At 40.4% G+C, this 17,224-nt stretch overlaps 1 protein-coding gene across 5 annotated transcripts in view; it reads right to left on the reverse strand.

Annotated features, from left to right (window-relative positions):
* The window catches only part of glt8d1 (glycosyltransferase 8 domain containing 1), a 30,472-nt gene that overhangs the window by 5,158 nt on the left and 8,090 nt on the right, over positions 1-17,224 (reverse strand). For all 5 annotated transcript variants that reach the window (XM_068051924.1, XM_068051920.1, XM_068051923.1 and 2 more), the window contains 8 exons: positions 17,114-17,169; positions 16,600-16,698; positions 14,544-14,745; positions 14,310-14,424; positions 10,467-10,551; positions 9,921-10,033; positions 2,790-2,956; positions 1,126-1,238 (listed from right to left, as the gene is read on the reverse strand). In XM_068051924.1, the coding sequence (XP_067908025.1) occupies positions 1,126-1,238; positions 2,790-2,956; positions 9,921-10,033; positions 10,467-10,551; positions 14,310-14,424; positions 14,544-14,745; positions 16,600-16,698; positions 17,114-17,129 (910 nt within the window). In that variant the 5' untranslated portion in view covers positions 17,130-17,169. The remainder of the gene's footprint in view (positions 1-1,125; positions 1,239-2,789; positions 2,957-9,920; positions 10,034-10,466; positions 10,552-14,309; positions 14,425-14,543; positions 14,746-16,599; positions 16,699-17,113; positions 17,170-17,224) is intronic.

Raw genomic sequence — 17,224 nt, forward strand, 5'->3', positions numbered from 1 at the left:
AACCCAGGATAGATCAGAATATTTTCTAAATTATGAGCAGCTAAAAACTGGAGAAGCACATAGATTTAGAGGTACATGCACAGAAATCAATAAAACTAGTGGGCAGATTCGGGAGTGGCGCAGTGGTTAGCACCGCAGCCTCACAGCTCCAGGGGCCTGGGTTTGATTCTGGGTACTGCCTGTGCGGAGTTTGCAAGTTCTCCCTGTGACCGCGTGGGTTTTCGCCAGGTGCTCCGGTTTGCTCCCACAGCCAAAGACTTTCAGGTGATAGGTAAATTGGCCATTGTAAATTGCCCCTAGTGTAGGTAAGTGGTAGGGAATATGAGGTTACTGTAGGGTTAGTATAAATGGGTGGTTGTTGGTTGACACAGACTTGGTGGGCCGAAGGGCCTGTTTCAGTGCTGTATCTCTAAAATAAATATGAAAAAATTAAAAAGGCGAATGGAATATCAGTTTTCATCTCAGCGGGCTGGAATACAAAGGGGTGGAAGTTATGGTAGTTGTATAAAGCTCTGTTTAGACTGTATCTGGAATACTGTGTTCAGTTGTCTCCTAGAATCATTATTCCTCCCATATCCACATGTTCCCTTTTTTAAATGATTCAAATGCTACCTAAAAGCAATATTATCTGCAAGTAGCCTTTACATGCACATTTATGACGCACAATGCTATCTTTCTGCCTCCACTGTCAACGGCAGGGCTGTTGCTGTATTGGGCTACTGTATCAAGTTATAAATGAGCTGAAATGCCCTTGAGCTTAATGTCGGCCAACACAAAATTATTCTTTCCTAACAGTATGTGCAAACAGTTGCCCTTGGTCAAGATTTCTTTAATTTCTCAAATAGCCAATATGAATGGTTCATATGGGGATGCTCAGCTATAATGCCTGAGCTGGGTGTAAGTGAGAGTTTTTATTTGTTGAAAAATTAACAAAAAAACATCCACAGGCTGTTTTTGCTTGCAGATCATCAGGTTTTGAGCACAATTTTTGCTCAGTTGCAATACTGTAATACATCACTATCACAGTATCAATGAAAATATAGCATACTGCCCTATTAGTATATATAATAGCTCTAGTGACTCCAGCTGTGTTAGACAATATTTTTTTTAAAACTGAAAACTTACCAAGATGCCTCACATGCCACAATGGATCAATGGATGAGTACTGTTTATAGAAGACCAACAGCATTGGTGGTGTTGTAACACTGCCGGCCAGAGCACCACCATACAAATTCTCCCTGTCAGAGCATGAAATATGTATTAACTTGACACTGCAGTGGGTGGAGATGGAAGAAGTGTAGTGAAACAATTAGCTTAGATACTCTTAAAAATTATCCAAGGTTTTTCTTCCATACTCAGCTACAAATAATACATTTAAAAGTTAGTTTATTCTTGAATTTATATTATTTTTTGCTTGAGAAATTAATCTGAGGCCACAGGGATGAGATGCTGCCCCTCGGTGACATCATCCGGAAAGCACAGTGTTAGTTTTCACATGTACGCTGATGACACTTAGTCCTACCTCACCACCACTTCTCTCGACGACTCCACTGTTGCTGAATTATCAGACATCCAGTACTGGATGGGCTGAAATTTCCTGCATTCCCAATATTTAGATATTGGGAAGACTGAAGCCATTGTTTTCAGTCCCTGCTCCAATCTCCGTTCCCTAACTAGCGACTCCATCTCTCCCCTTGGCAACAGTCTGAGATTAAGCCAGTCTGTTTGCAACCTTGGTGTCATATTTGACCCCGAGATGAGCTTCTGAACTCATATTCGTGTCATCACTGAGACTGCCTATTTCTACCTCTGTAACATCGCCTGTCTCAGCTCATCTACTGCTGAAACCCTCATTCATGCCTTCATTACCTCTAGACTTAACCATTCCAATACAATCCTGGCTAGTCTCCCACATTCTACTCTCTGTAAGCTTGAGGTCATCCAAAACTCTGCTGCTTGTGCCTTAACTTGTACCAAATCCCGTTCCCCTATCACCCCTGTGCTCACTGACCTACACCGGCTCGTGGTCAAGCAACGATTTGATTTTACAATTCTCATGCTTGTTTTCAAATCCCTTCACGGCCACACCATGTAATCTCCTCCAGCCCCACAACCCTCCAAGATTTTTTTTTATTCATTCATGGGATGTGGGCATCACTGGCATATCTAGTTTTATCATGCTCCTGTGAAGCACTTTGGATGTTTTATTACTTTAACAGCACTATATAAGTTATGTTGGTGAATGCTCAAAAATGAGTCAATTAGAACAATTCTACAAATATTGGTACATTCCAAGATTTTAGTCAACGAGAAGCCCCAGAATGATGAGGAGTCATCGGGTGGAAGGGGTGGGAGGGAGGTGGTGGTGGAGGGCAGGGAGCGGAATCAAGATGTCTTCTGTTAATTGTGCAGACAGCATTGTGCACCACTGAACTTTTGAGAACTTTGAGTACTTGTGTTCACATCAGACAAAAAATACAACTCCAAATTTGCAAACAGCAACTTATGCAGGTGAATTATTTAAGAATAAATTACAAATTTCAGGATTCAAATTAACTGCTATAATTAATGAAAATCACAAAGTATACAACATGCATAAGAATAATGATACCTTCATTCATTGAATGCAAGAAACTATATTTACTTAATATTAGTGCAGCAACATAATAGTATGAAATGCCCCAGTTACTCCAAGAATAAAGGTCAGAAGGTTACCAGAACTGCAAATACAACTGATTTTGTCTTATGAAAACAGACACTTATACAATAGGTAACTATTGTAAACTTACACCATATTGATTTCCATCCATTTTTCAAGCTGCTCTGTAATGTTCTGTTGCTTCCACTCTGTGAGATTAGCTACAAAGACACCAGGATTGAAGGAGCACGTGCTCGCCTTCATACCAAGTTTCCTAATGGTTTCTTTTTTATAATCAAGGAACCCCAAATATGTGTTCTAGAAAACACAAAAATAGAGTGAATGAAACGTGTGATTTTTCTTTAAAATTACTATTTTAGTAACCTTATTTTGAAATGTAACAATTTCAGTTACTGAGAATCAAAATGGCAGACAAAATTATTTTCAAAGTGTTCTGATGCTAGACCAATTGTTAATTTTAACATTGAAATTAGTAAGAGTTTTGTTAGCCAAAGGTATGAAGGGATATAGGACAAAGGTGGGTATATGGAGTTAGATCACAGATCAGCCATGATTCCACTGAATGGTGGATTAGGCTCAAGGGGCTAAATAGCCTTCTCCTGTTCATATGTTTGGATTACCTTTCCCTTATTGTCTCCTGGCCAATATTTATGCCTCAACCAATACCACTGAAACAAATAATCTGGCTATTTATCCTACTGCTGTATGCAGGACCTTTCTGTGCACAAATCTGCTGCTGTGTCCACCTACAAAAGTACTTTTTAAAAAATTCATTCATGGGATGTGGGCGTCACTGGCTATGCCAGCATTTATTGCCCATCCCTAATTGCCCTTGAGAAGGTGGTGGTGAGCTGCCTTCTTGAACCGCTGCAGTCCATTTGGGGTAGGTAGACCCACAGTGCTGTTAGGAAGGGAGTTCCAGGATTTTGAGCCAGCAACAGTGAAGGAACGGCCATATAGTTTCAAGTCAGGATGGTGTGGGACTTGGAGGGGAACTTGCAAGTGGTGGTGGTCCCATGTATTTGCTGCCCTTGTCCTTCCAGTTGGTAGAGGTCGCGGGTTTGGAAGGTGCTGTCTAAGGAGCCTCGGTGCATTGCTGCAGTGCATCTTGTAGATGGTACACACTGCTGCTACTGTGCAACAGTGGTGGAGGGAGTGAATGTTTGTAGATGGTGTGCCAATCAAGCGGGCTGCTTTGTCCTGGATGGTCTTGAGCTTCTTGAGTGTTGTTGGAGCTGCACCCATCCAGGCAAGTTGAGAGTATTCCATCACACTCCTGACTTGTGCCTAGTAGATGGTGGACAGGCTTTGGGGAGTCAGGACGTGAGTTACTCGCCTCAGGATTCCTAGCCTCTGACCTGCTCTTGTAGCCACAGTATTTATATGGCTACTCCAGTTCAGTTTCTGGTCAATGGTAGCCCCTAGGATGTTGATAGTGGGGGATTCAGCGATGGTAATGCCATTGAATGTCAAGGGGGAGATGGTTAGATTCTCTCTTGTTGGAGATGGTCATTGCCTGGCACTTGTGTGGTGCGAATGTTACTTGCCACTTATCAGCCTAAGCCTGGGTATTGTCCAGGTCTTGCTGCATTTCTGCACGGACTGCTTCAGTATCTGAGGAGTCACGAATGGTGCTGAACATTGTGCAATCATCAGCGAACATCCCCACTTCTGACCTTATGATTGAAGGAAGATCATTGATGAAGCAGCTGAAGATGGTTGGGCCTAGGACACTACCCTGAGGAACTCCTGCAGTGATGTCCTGGAGCTCAGATGATTGACCTCCAACAACCATCTTCCTTTGCGCTGGGTATGACTCCAGCCAGCGGAGGGTTTTCCCCCCGATTCCCATTGACTCCAGTTTTGCTAGGGCTCCTTGATGCCATACTCGGTCAAATGCTGCCTTGATGTCAAGGGCAGTCACTCTCACTTCACTTCTTGAGTTCAGCTCTTTTGTCCATGTTTGAACCAAGGCTGTAATGAGGTCAGGAGCTGAGTGGCCCTGGCGGAAACCAAACTCAGCGTCAGTAAGCAGGTTATTGCTAAGCAAGTGCCGCTTGATGGCACTGTTGATGACACCTTCCATCACTTTACTGATGATTGAGAGTAGGCTGATGGGGCGGTAATTGGCTGGGTTGGTCTTGTCCTGCTTTTTGTGTACAGGACATACCTGGGCAATTTTCCACATTGCAGGGTTGATGCCAGTATTGTAGCTGTACTGGAACAGCTTGGCTGGGGGCGCGGCATGTTCTGGAGCACAGGTCTTCAGTACTATTGCTGGAATATTGTCAGGGCCCATAGTTTTTGCAGTATCCAGTGCCTTCAGTTGTTTCTTGATATCACGCGGAGTGAATCGAATTGGCTGAAGTCTGGCATCTGTGATGGGGACTTCAGGAGGAGGCCTGGGAGCTCGCTCGCATCTGGGATCAGACTCAGACCAATTTGGAGGGCTCGCATTTGGCATCATATTAATTACTCTTGTGTCTGGGATATCAATTGGAAGCTCGATGGTTGGGATCTAAATCTAACACCAATTACAAAGAAAATTAAAATAAACAGGTTTGTTGTATAATATGGTACAGTCTATACCGTAGTAATGGCTGGTTGAAGCAGAGTTTTTGGGAAAGCAGAATGTTTCCCTGAGTGACTTGATAACTTTAACTAAGAATAAATTAAAAGAATTAGCAGAAAATTGGGGTTGGAATTGAAATTAGGTGTTAAAAAAGCAGAGATAATTGACATAATAGCCAAACATCTGGAATTAGTAGAAGATGATGATGAAGAGGAATATGAGGAACAAGAAAGTATTAGGTCAGAGGGTGATGCAGTGGTATTGATGAGGATTCAGTTAGAAATGAAAAAACTTGAAACCGAAAAAGAAACGGCAATAGCAATAAGGAAAACTTGAACTGGAAGACAGGGAGAGAGGGAGTTTCAGTTAAAAAAGATGGAACTAAGACAAAGGTCTTAAATCCAGGGAAAATTCAGGTCAGGAAGAATCTGAATTTAGCTCAGGACCCAGCGAAAAGTTGTTTAAATTTATACAGGATCTTCTTAAGTTCGAGGAAAGGGTCGTAGAGGCATTTTTCATATCTTTTGAAAAAATAGCCAAACAGATGAAATGGCCGAAAGAAAGCTGAACGTTGCTTATGCAGGGCAGGTTGGTAGGCAGAGCTCATGAAGTTTATGCCATACTTCCTGAAGAGACTTCTGCAGATTGAGATGGCAAAAAAGGCTATTCTCGCTGCGTATGAGTTAGTCCCTGAAGCTTACCGTCAGAAGTTTAGGAACACCTTAAAGCATCCCAAGCCAATGTGAAAAAAATGGGCAGACAAGAATGCAAAAGTCTGTGATCTTCAACCAGGGGATGAAGTATTAGTGGTTTTACCATTAAATGGAGAACCATTAAAAGCATGGTTCAGTAGCCCATATAGAGCGATCAAAAGAGTAGGTAAGGTAGAATACTTGATTGACACCCCTGATCGCTGGAAGAACCAGTTGTGTCACATCAATATGCTAAAGCAATATTATTGCAGGGAGGAGGATAAACCAGTACAGGTATGTCAGGCAATCGGGACTGTTGAGAAGGAAAAGGATAGTGAGGATGAGGCTGAAGCAGGCCTAGGAAATTCTCAGATTGAACCTCCAACTATCAGATTAGTGAATACAGAATGGCTATACGCTTGTCTATGGCTATAGACAAGATGCTTTCGCACTTTGAGGCAAAACAGCTGAAGACCTAACCAGGCTTTTCACAACGTTTCAAAAAGTGTGTAGGGATAAGCCAGGATGCACACCCTTAGCCACACATGATGTGGGTATAGGGGGTACCATTCCTTTAAAACAAGATCCCTTGCCCCTTAGGTCCAGACAGACAAGCCCAAGTGGAAGCAGAGGTACAACGCATGCTGAAGGGCAGCTAAGATGAACCTAGTCAGGACAGTTGGAATTCACAGGTGGCCCTGATACCTAAACCTGGTGAGTCAGCTCAAACTTGCATAGACTATAGAAAAGCCACTGCGGTAAAGGAGGCAGACTCCTACCCAAATTCCCATCTAGAAGACTGTATGGACAGAGTGGACAACATCATGTGTCTGAAAGAGACAAATGTGTTGGAGGGATACTGTCAAATTCCTTTGCCATCCCAAGATAAGAAAAAGTCAGCTTCTGTTACACTGAGCAGGGTTTCCCAGTATCAAGTGACGCACATAGGTTAAGGGGTACTCGAGAAACTTCTCAGAGAATAGCGAACCCAGTAGTGGTCAGTGCTCCTAGCTTTGCAGTAGACCTGGCTGAGGTTCCACAGGGATCCGTGCTGGGACCACTGTTGTTTGTGATATACATCAATGATTTGGAGGAAAGTATAGGTGGTCTGATTAGCAAGTTTGCAGACGACACTAAGATTGGTGGAGTAGCAGATAGTGAAGGGGACTGTCAGAGAATACAGCAGAATATAAATAGATTGGAGAGTTGGGCAGAAAAATGGCAGATGGAGTTCAATCAGGGCAAATTAGAAGTGATGCATTTTGGAAGATCCAATTCAAGAGTGAATTATACAGTAAATGGAAAAGTCCTGGGGAAAATTGATGTACAGAGAGATTTGGGTGTTCAGGTCCATTGTTCCCTGAAGGTGGCAACGCAGGTCAATAGAGTGGTCAAGAAGGCATACGGCATGCTTTCCTTCATCGGACGGGGTATTGAGTACAAGGGTTGGCAGGTCGTGTTACAGTTGTATAAGACTTTGGTTCGGCCACATTTGGAATACTGCGTGCAGTTCTGGTCGCCACATTACCAAAAGGATGTAGATGCTTTGGAGAGGGTGCAGAGGAGGTTCACCAGGATGTTGCCTGGTATGGAGGGCGCTAGCTATGAAGAGAGGTTGAGCAGATTAGGATTATTTTCATTAGAAAGACGGAGGTTGAGGGGGGACTGATTGAGGTGTACAAAATCATGAGAGGTATAGACAGGGTGGATAGCAAGAAGCTTTTTCCCAGAGTGGGGGATTCAATTACTAGGGGTCACGAGTTCAAAGTGAGAGGGGAAAAGTTTAGGGGGGATATGCGTGGAAAGTTCTTTACGCAGAGGGTGGTGGGTGCCTGGAACGCATTGCCAGCGGAGGTGGTAGACGCGGGCACGATAGCGTCTTTTAAGATGTATCTAGACAGATACATGAATGGGCAGGAAGCAAAGAGATACAGACCCTTAGAAAATAGGCGACATGTTTAGATAGAGGATCTGGATCGGCGCAGGCTTGGAGGGCCGAAGGGCCTGTTCCTGTGCTGTAATTTTCTTTGTTCTTTTGTTCTTTGAGGTGATGGGCAATAGGGGCACTTGGAAGGAAAACATGAAACAACTGGAAGACTATGCTTAGAAATTTGAAATGGGTTAATTGGGAAAACCATCTGAAAATTTAAAGCCGAAAATAGTGCAACTTGTTGTTGTAATCTTACCATTTTTGTAAAATTGTATATCTGTAAATGCAGGAAAAAACTTTAGCGTTTTTTTCAATTTGTATTTTTTTTTACACCTTGTAATGAAACGCATTTTGGGAATGGCATATAATTCGCCAGGGGCGGAGGTGTTATGATCCTATTGTTTTTTGGGGGGGAAATATGCAATGTGTCTTTAAGACAGCAAAGGATCAGTACTGAACAAGCAAGTCTCAGGAGTTACCGAGAAAGTGCAACCATAGAGAGGGAACCAACCAGCTTCAGAAGATGCATCCTGGTTGCCTTGGATACAGCCACTCAGGGATTGAGGATCGATATATAATGTTGCGATTAACTTTTAAACTGGCTTTTTATTGAGACAGACTGTTGTAACAGACACAGACAGCTTGGCCAGCATGAACTGAACAGAGATTTCTTCGTTAATTTAAACTGTGACTATTGTTCATCCCTCTAAGTTCTAAAACCAGATTTATTCTATTGAAAGTGGTTGCGAGTTGTTGATCTGCTGTGGTCATCGCTGGAAGAAAGAGAAGTTAGAAGCTTCAGATATCGGATTGTTTTCCTTTCCTCATCGGACTCGAGAAGAGTGCGAGTGAATTTTAATCAGAGGATTGTTCATCGGGAAGCGCAAATCTGCAAGGACTCTAATTTTTCCTATTTTGTTTTAAATGTTGCTTTTATCTTAGTAGTGTTTAAGAATTTAGTTTTTCTAATAAACAGTTAATTTGTTGATCTAAAGACACCTGGTTTGGTTCACCTCAATTGGGGGGTTAATAGGTGGTTCAATTCGGCTGTAATTTTCTTTAATTTGGAAAGTTTAGTGTGATATGTTAGGCGATCTGTGGATTGTCGGGACTGAACGGGCGGCACAGTGGTTAGCAACGCAGCCTCACAGCTCCAGCGATCCGGGTTCGGGTTCTGGGTATTGCCTGTGCAGAGTTTGCAAGTTCTCCCTGTGACCGCGTGGGTTTCCGCTGGGTGCTCCAGTTTTCTCCCAAAGCAAAGACTTGCAGGTTGATAGGTAAATTAGCCATTGTAAATTGCCCCTAGTGTAGGTAGGTGGTAAGAGAATGGTGGGGATGTGGTAGAGAATATGGGATTAACGTAGGGTTAGTATAAATGGGTGGTTGTTGCTTATTATGAACTACCCTGCTTTTCAAGTTACAGGTTCACTTGTAGTTTGGTTGGGGGAAGGGAAAATGAATGGTACATTATAAATAATACCAAATATTAGGGTGGTACTAATCTACCTGATTTGAGAACAATCAAGCTTATTGTTCCACACCATTGGGCGGCACAGTGGCGCAGTGGTTAGCACTGCAGCCTCACAGCTCCAGCGACTCAGGTTCGGTTATGGGTACTGCCTGTGTGGAGTTTGCAAATTCTCCCTGTGACCGTGTGGGTTTCCTCCGGGTGCTCCGGTTTCCTCCCACGTGCCAAAGATTTGCGGGTTGATAAGTAAATTGGCCATGGTAAATTGCCCCTAGTGTAGGTAAGTGGTAGGAGAATTTGAGGGAATGTGGAGATGGGAGAGGGAAATGGGATTAATGTAGGATTAGTATAAATGGGCGGTTGATGGTCGGTGCGGACTCGGTGGGCCGAAGGGCCTGTTTCAGTGCTGTATCTCTCTATGACTCTATGACCATTTCATAGTGAATATCTGACCTTCATTACCCCTGTCTCAGTTCAAAACCAGATCAAAACAGTGAAACAGCATAATTTCTGATAGATCTCAGTAACCTTTAATGCATCACATGTCAAGTGATTGGTTAATTTTCCCAATAGCAAATTCTGCACTGGACAATAAATACCTGACTTCCTGCACCTCTAACCATCACCTTGGAGGATACAGAATCACAATCTTCAGAAAATGCTGCAGCATGACCTGCCTTTAGTTCAGTGTCATAAAGTTCACGGATGTCTCCTAATGCACCGAGTGCAAAAGAAAAAGAAGTAAAGCTGATATTTATATGGTGTTTTAATAGTCTGAAGTGTCTCAAAGTGCTCCAAGCAATAAATTAATTTTGGAATGCTGTGTCATCTACAACAAACAAACATAGAAGCTTTCATTTACATAGGACTGTGTAAAGATTTTTTATTTATTAACTTTTGCTAATTACCTCCATAAAGTGATGTAATGATGGAAATGCAGCTGCTATAAATTCAGCTGCCTTAAATAAGTAAATGTAATGGCTGAAAATTAAAATGTTATGCAACGTTCTCAAACCAGAAATCCAGTGCACATTAGCCAGTTCACGAAATCATAAAAGTATAATTCCTCTACTCAATGCACTGTATGTTCACATTTCTTTTAGTTATATTCGGATGATTACAATAGGAGCAAAGCAAAAGATTACCTTGCACAATCACATCATCATCCAGGTAAATGGCTTTCTCTGTGCCAGAAATCAATATTGGTAGGTAAAACCTCGCAAAAGTCAACTAAAAACAATGATAAATAATCAAGATATGAGCTTTACTGTTTGATTCTAATTCAATTAGTAGCATGATCTAAGTTAACTACAATGATATACCAGCAAGCATTTATCTTGAATACTAGATAAAATGTTGTCTTTTACAGTTAATCTTTGTTGGAAAGTATTATAAGATAATTTCATCTTAGTTATCCTTATATCTTAAGTTTGTACTGATTATACATATAATGTTATCTTGCTCATCAAGAGATTGAGATGGAAGACATGAAAAATACAGAAGGAAACATGAACCAGATCTTCAAAGGATCGGTTAATCTACAGGTGCCACTTGAAGACTGGTATCCATATGGAGTGACACAGTATCAGCAAGCTGGAGTTACAATCCTGGTTCCTGTGCTGCTGTCTGCGCAGTTTATGCAGAGTTCTACTTCTACATAACAATTAAATTTTAAATGTTAGGAAAAAGGAGTCAGATCTTCTCAACTAACATAAAAAAGATTCAAAATTAAATTTGGACAAGTTTAAACATGACTATGCACCATGTGAAACATGAACGATGCAAAATTGTTCTGGAGGCACCTTATACCTCTTCCAGTCTGCAGTCAACAACCATGTTCTCAAGTTATTCTTCTGATTGTGAGTTCATGTCCATTCAAAACTGTTTCACAATGATACATTGAGGTGCTAATACAACTGGCCCACAAAATGCTGAGAGGCATAGAAAATGTACACAGTTGCAGACTCTGACTTGGACTGGTATCCATATGGAGTGACACAGGATCAGCATGCTGGAGCTACATGCTGGTTCCTGTGCTGCTGCTCTGTGCAGTTTTATGCAGAGTTCTACTTCTACATACCAATTAAATTTAAATGTTAGGAAAAAGGAGTCAGATCTCTACTAGACAAAGCTAACATCAAGAGAGATTAGCAATTAGCAGAAACTCTTCCTTCTCCCAAACCACCTACCAAAGTAATGTATATGTAAAATAACCTCCATTAAAAGTAATACAGGCCAAATTTACTAATTCCTTGAAGTGGGGTGTGAGGAGTGAGGCGAACAAATAGCTTTTTAAGAATGGAACCAATGGTCATTAGGGATCAGTATAGACCAAAACAATCAAACAGCCAAAGGAATACAATGTTTTGCCTTGCAGGGATGGGAGAATATTGTCTGGAGGACAGCAAATAATGGATCATCGCATCATATCTTCACACTCTTCCCTTCCACATGCCTGGGAATTATCATTGTATTTGGCAAGGTCAGTAGCATTAAAGGACTCAGCAAGAGGTGGCAATGGTTCACATGGTCCCATCATTTATAGATCAATAGCACAGTTGCACATCACCAAGTTACTATTATTGTAACCCCTATCCTGTATCATTACTTTTGAATGACCAGTACCAATGTAAGTGATTGAGGCAATGCCAGAATTGGTGCTGAGGCTTATTCTGTAGATGTGTTCTACAAGTGCTAATGCTCCACTGTTTCACATTGGAGTCGAGAGAACTGATAGAGAGCAAAAAAGGCTGACGTGTAGGGAAGTGAGAATGGTTAGACTACGTTTGCTTTGCTGTATTGGAGATCAGTGAATTCTTATTCATAACTTTCCTTTCTAAGATTAAATGGGTGATGTAGAGAAAGTCCCAGGTTTGATCCTTAGTTAGTTTGTCCTGAGTTGGTTGATCTCAGAAAGTGTGGCTGTATGGAAACTACTACTGAGCTCTGCATCTAGGATAAGGAAGGGAAAATATCTGCACTTCCCAAGGCTGACTGGTATTCATCAATTTCTGCTGGAAGTGCACTTGTTTGGCTAGCAGGTGAGAACAGGTTCATGTTGCACTATTATGCACTCTGCAATCTATTATCTTAGCATACAGATAATGGCCATTTGGGTCAGGTGCCCAGTACCTGTTGAACTGTAACCTAGCAAGAAGTTTTTGGAGAGAGGAGGAGAAAATTGGCAATGAAAATTGATGAGTTCTGAAAGTTCTGCATACAAAATCATTTGTCCACAATCAGACAAAGCAAATGGTATTCATCCATTCTCATATCTCTACTCAGCTACTCACTGCCTTAAACAGGTAACTATCAGAGAGTGGTAACACCATCCAAATATGGTAGATCACTGTTGATCTGCAGTCGTTACTTATTTCCAGTTTTCACACTGACAGGCAAGAGCAAATAGGTTTTAAACAGGTCTTGCAACCAACGTTCCCTTTAAATCTTGTGGAGTGTGCAGACAACTTGTTTAACTGCGGGCCCCTTTAAATTTTTTGTGCGGCCGCACACAAGCAGTGATTTAAAGGGGGTGACTTGTGCGTGGCCTGCGCAGGAACTTTCGGGTTGTTGCACAGCCGCTTAGCTTAGAGGGAATGTTGCTTTTAACACCTAATTTATTCAATTTTATTCAATCATTCCATTCACACACCTTTGCCTCAAACTGAGGCACATGTTGAAACCATGTAAAAAAAAGTTTCTTGCGTTCCTGTGCACTGCTGAGATAGAGGCAAGAAAATTGAATGAGGCAGCATACCCTAGCCCGACTTGAATCCAACTGCCATTTGGAATTAATTTTCCTTCAGCATGTATAGCTACTTGTTAAATCTTCCTGCAAAGCAGAGCATTGTATATGCAGATTTTATCAAAGCAGCTGCTACTTTGGACTATTTTTCTCATTCTGACTTTCATCAAAATCTCAGTCAGTATCTGCCAGATGCAGGCCAATTACCCCTTTGCATTAGATCTGCCTGTAATCTGCTTTTATCTATGGTCCCAACAGCCACACATATCTTTATATCAAACAGTTTCCCCTACACCTTCAATCAACTCATTGACAAAGATGAAGATCAATGGCCCTGAAACTGATTAAATCCAGGTTATTAACCTTGGCATCTCAAAACCTAAAGACTAAAATGTCATAAATTGGAAGGAAGTTTTTTGAATTCTAAACATGAAGGTCAGGAGCAAAGTGGAATTTAAAGTTGTACATTTTTGGTCCTCCTTAAAACATTTTTTTAAAATTAGCAATTGTAATTCTACATTTTGATATTATGAATTAAAAAAGGAATTGACATACACCAATCTTTGAAGATGGTGTGACAAGTTGATAAGGAAATTTAAAAAATCATATGGGATCATGGGCTTTAAAAATAGGGGCATAGAGTACAAAAGCAAGGAAGTTATGCTAAACCATTAGAAATCAATAGTTAACTCTCAGCTGGAGTACTGTGTCCATTTCTGGGCACCACACTACAGGAAGAATGTCAAGGCCTTGCAGAGGGTGCAGAGAAGATTTACTAGAATGCTATCAGAGATGAGAAACTAGAGAAGCTGGGATTTTTCTCCTTAACACAGAGAAGATTAAGGAGAGATTAGATAGCTATGTTAAAAGTTATGAAAAGTTTTGCTAGAATAAATAAGGAGAAACTGTTTCCACAGGTGGAAGGGTCGGTAACCAGAGGACACAGATATAAGGTAATTGGCCAAAGGACCACAGCAGAGATGTGGAGAATTTGTTTTCTTCTATGCAGTCAGTTGTTATGATCTAGAATGCACTGGTAGCAGATACAGTAGTTACTTTGAAAAGGGAATTGGATATATACTTGAAAAGGAAAAAAATGCAGAGCCACGAGGGAAGAACAGGGGAGTGGAACTAATTGGATAGCTCTTTCAAAGAACTGGCACAAGCACAATGAGCAAAATGGTATCTTTCTATATTCTATACTTAATACACACACACACACACACACAAAGCCATTACTCACTGGTTTTACTTCCGTCGAATCAGCCTCAACTTGTACTTTGCCTTTCAAAATATGAGGATCAAATTCAAGAATTTTATACTTGATACCCATCAGTTCTTGCTTTTGAAGCCAGGCTCTAAATCAAATGGCAAGATTAATTATAATTATTTAATTCTAGTCTCGTATTAAACAAAATGCAGAACATAAACAGATCTGAAATATTTTTGAAAAGATTAACAAAAAACACAAGTTTACCTTAAATGACCAATGGTATCATTTGTAGTAACTATATAGAAGGCCACATTTGACCTGGTATTACTATATATACTGTTTATAGCTGCTATTACACCTCCAAGTCGCTCTTCTACAGCTGGGATTAGAATTGGAATCTCTTCACCAGTTCTCTCTCCTGTAATCCTCTGAAAGTTACCTGGCTGTACTCCACCATATCTTGATTCTACAATGTGAAAATTGAAGAATAGGAGGAAACAATTTACAAAGTGGGGAGATAATGCTTTAAAATTCTTTAATACCAGCTGTCAGAGAGCAAAAATGGGCACTTCTAGTTTCTCAGTGACTAGATTGTGATTCCTACAATAACTGGTTATTTAAAAACAGGATCCAGTCAGTTATGTTCCTTTAAAAATGCCAGGAACATGATAACATATCCCATGTATATTTGATTGAATTATGACTGTAATTACTTACTGTTTTAATTTTCTGTTGATTGAAAGTGAAATAACATTAATAAATAGTTACTAAATCTAACATTGTTCTTTATGTATATTAGATCTGGTCACTCAACTGATGTTCAGCAGATAAATAACAATATTCTTGTAATAATCGAATGAATACAAACTTGTTTTCTCTTTGTTGTATTAGCTGGACAGCCAATTGGCTGAAAAGAATCTAGTATGAACAAAGATCATTCAGGGCAACACAATTTGTTAGTAAGATACTAAAAACTAAAGTCAGGATGTATTACCATTTTACAACAGTTAAAATTAACAAATGAGTATTTTAACTATTTGACTGTATAACACAAATGCTTTTGCATATGATATTAACGCAAGTCTACAAGATAAGTGAGTGGTGATTGCAAGATCATGGAACAGGCAACACCACTTTTCAGATGTGTTGACCATTAATAGATATGCTTGTCAAATTACATTGGGTATTTATACATCTAAGTTGTTACGATCACCTGGTTCATGGCTTGTATTAATTTTCTAGAGGTGACTTTTAATTTGGGAATTAGTTTTTTTTAATGCAAGACGAATGAAACACCTAGTTTAAGAAGCTGGCAAACAAACCTAGGGTGGTTACAAATCAAAGGGTGGCCCATATGTATTTAGTAAGGTCATAATGGGAAGTGTGAAGACCCTAAAGAATAGGAACTTCTTGATGGATACGGTGTGTCTGCAGCTGCCTCAATCAGAGGTTTAAATTATTATGGTTTTCCAGAACAAAGGGAAGATTTGGAGTAGGAAATAATTAGTATAAATTGCTATCTGGGACATCCCATTGGTACCACATTGCTATGGAGATAGTTGATGCAGGGGGTGTCTGTTGCTGTTTTGATCTGTGTGCTTGTTGACAGAGAAAGCAGTTGGATTTTGGAAAGCTGTTGGCTTTGAAAGTAGCTGGAGCAAAGAGGCCATTGGGAACCAGGGTTTTTTTTGTTCTGAGTAAGCTCCGTGCTCAAGCTGAGAAGTCCAGATCCAGGAGATCTGATATCCCAGAAAATAGCTGAGAAATTAAGGAAAATCAAAGTGAATTCCTAAGAGCTCTGGTACACTTTGGATTGGTCCCAGGAGAAGTGAACAAACTGCCAAGATCCTGTAGTGTATAGGGGAACTCTTGGGGTGGAAATAAAAGTCAAATGGAAGTGTGCAATTAAGATTTTTAAGTTTAAAGTATGTATTTCCAAATTGCAGTGTTAAGTCAGTGGTGTTTTGCTTTGTTTAACCCTTGTACAGTAAAGCTTTTGTTTAAAATGTGAAATACTGTGGTGTAATTCTTTCAGTAATAACTGGGAATTTAACTTTCTCTTTTTAAATGTTAATGGTCACTATTGGGATCGTAACAAAGTGAATATACATCTTTTTGCACTGAGTCATTCTTTTGTCCATTTACAACGTTCATTTCTTATTCATAAAAGACAGATCTATTTTTGAAGTAGGAATGCAATGTGACAGATATAGCCCATTAAAAGCAGAACTCTAGAAGTGTTATAAATAAGGTGCTGACACATACAAAACTTAGTGCTATGAATGAGCTGGAACACAGATCATTAAATGTTGCTACATACCTGAATTTTCCTTCCTCAAAAGTTCATGTACATTAATTAGATTATGGTGTACAACTATCAAAAACACTATTGCAACAAGCAGGATTACGAGAATATGAACTGGAAAAGAAAAAAGAATTAAAAGGATAAATCTAAATTTCACCTTTCACCCCCACCAATTTCCCCTTTGCTTCTACAGGACCCGTGCTGAGGTACACACTGTAGAAACATGGTAACATAAGACAGTGAGTGGCAACAGGTTTTTAAACTGTGACATAATCATAGCCAAACTTAATCCGACTCTCCCCCATATTCCTACATGCTGACTTCCAGTAAAGGTGACTGGGCAATAACCAGGAGTAGGAGCCCTATGAAATAATGCCCCCCCCCCACACATTGCCAATTATAGAAACATGCAGTATGATGACTAACTCAACACAAACCAGGCAGTACACTAGGCACTGGCGGGGAGAGTCCAATTCACCTTCTTAATAAAAGTTTGTTTATACGTTTATTAATAGTTACTCTTGCGTACCTTTTCTGAAAGGCATTTTGATGTCTTGCTACAACTTTAGTTCACAATCTTCAGATCTGGAGAATGAAACAAAGATTTTTTCATAATCTTTATCAGCAAGCATGAATACCT

Source organism: Heterodontus francisci, chromosome 19, assembly GCF_036365525.1.
Source record: "Heterodontus francisci isolate sHetFra1 chromosome 19, sHetFra1.hap1, whole genome shotgun sequence".
Lineage (NCBI taxonomy): Eukaryota > Metazoa > Chordata > Chondrichthyes > Heterodontiformes > Heterodontidae > Heterodontus > Heterodontus francisci.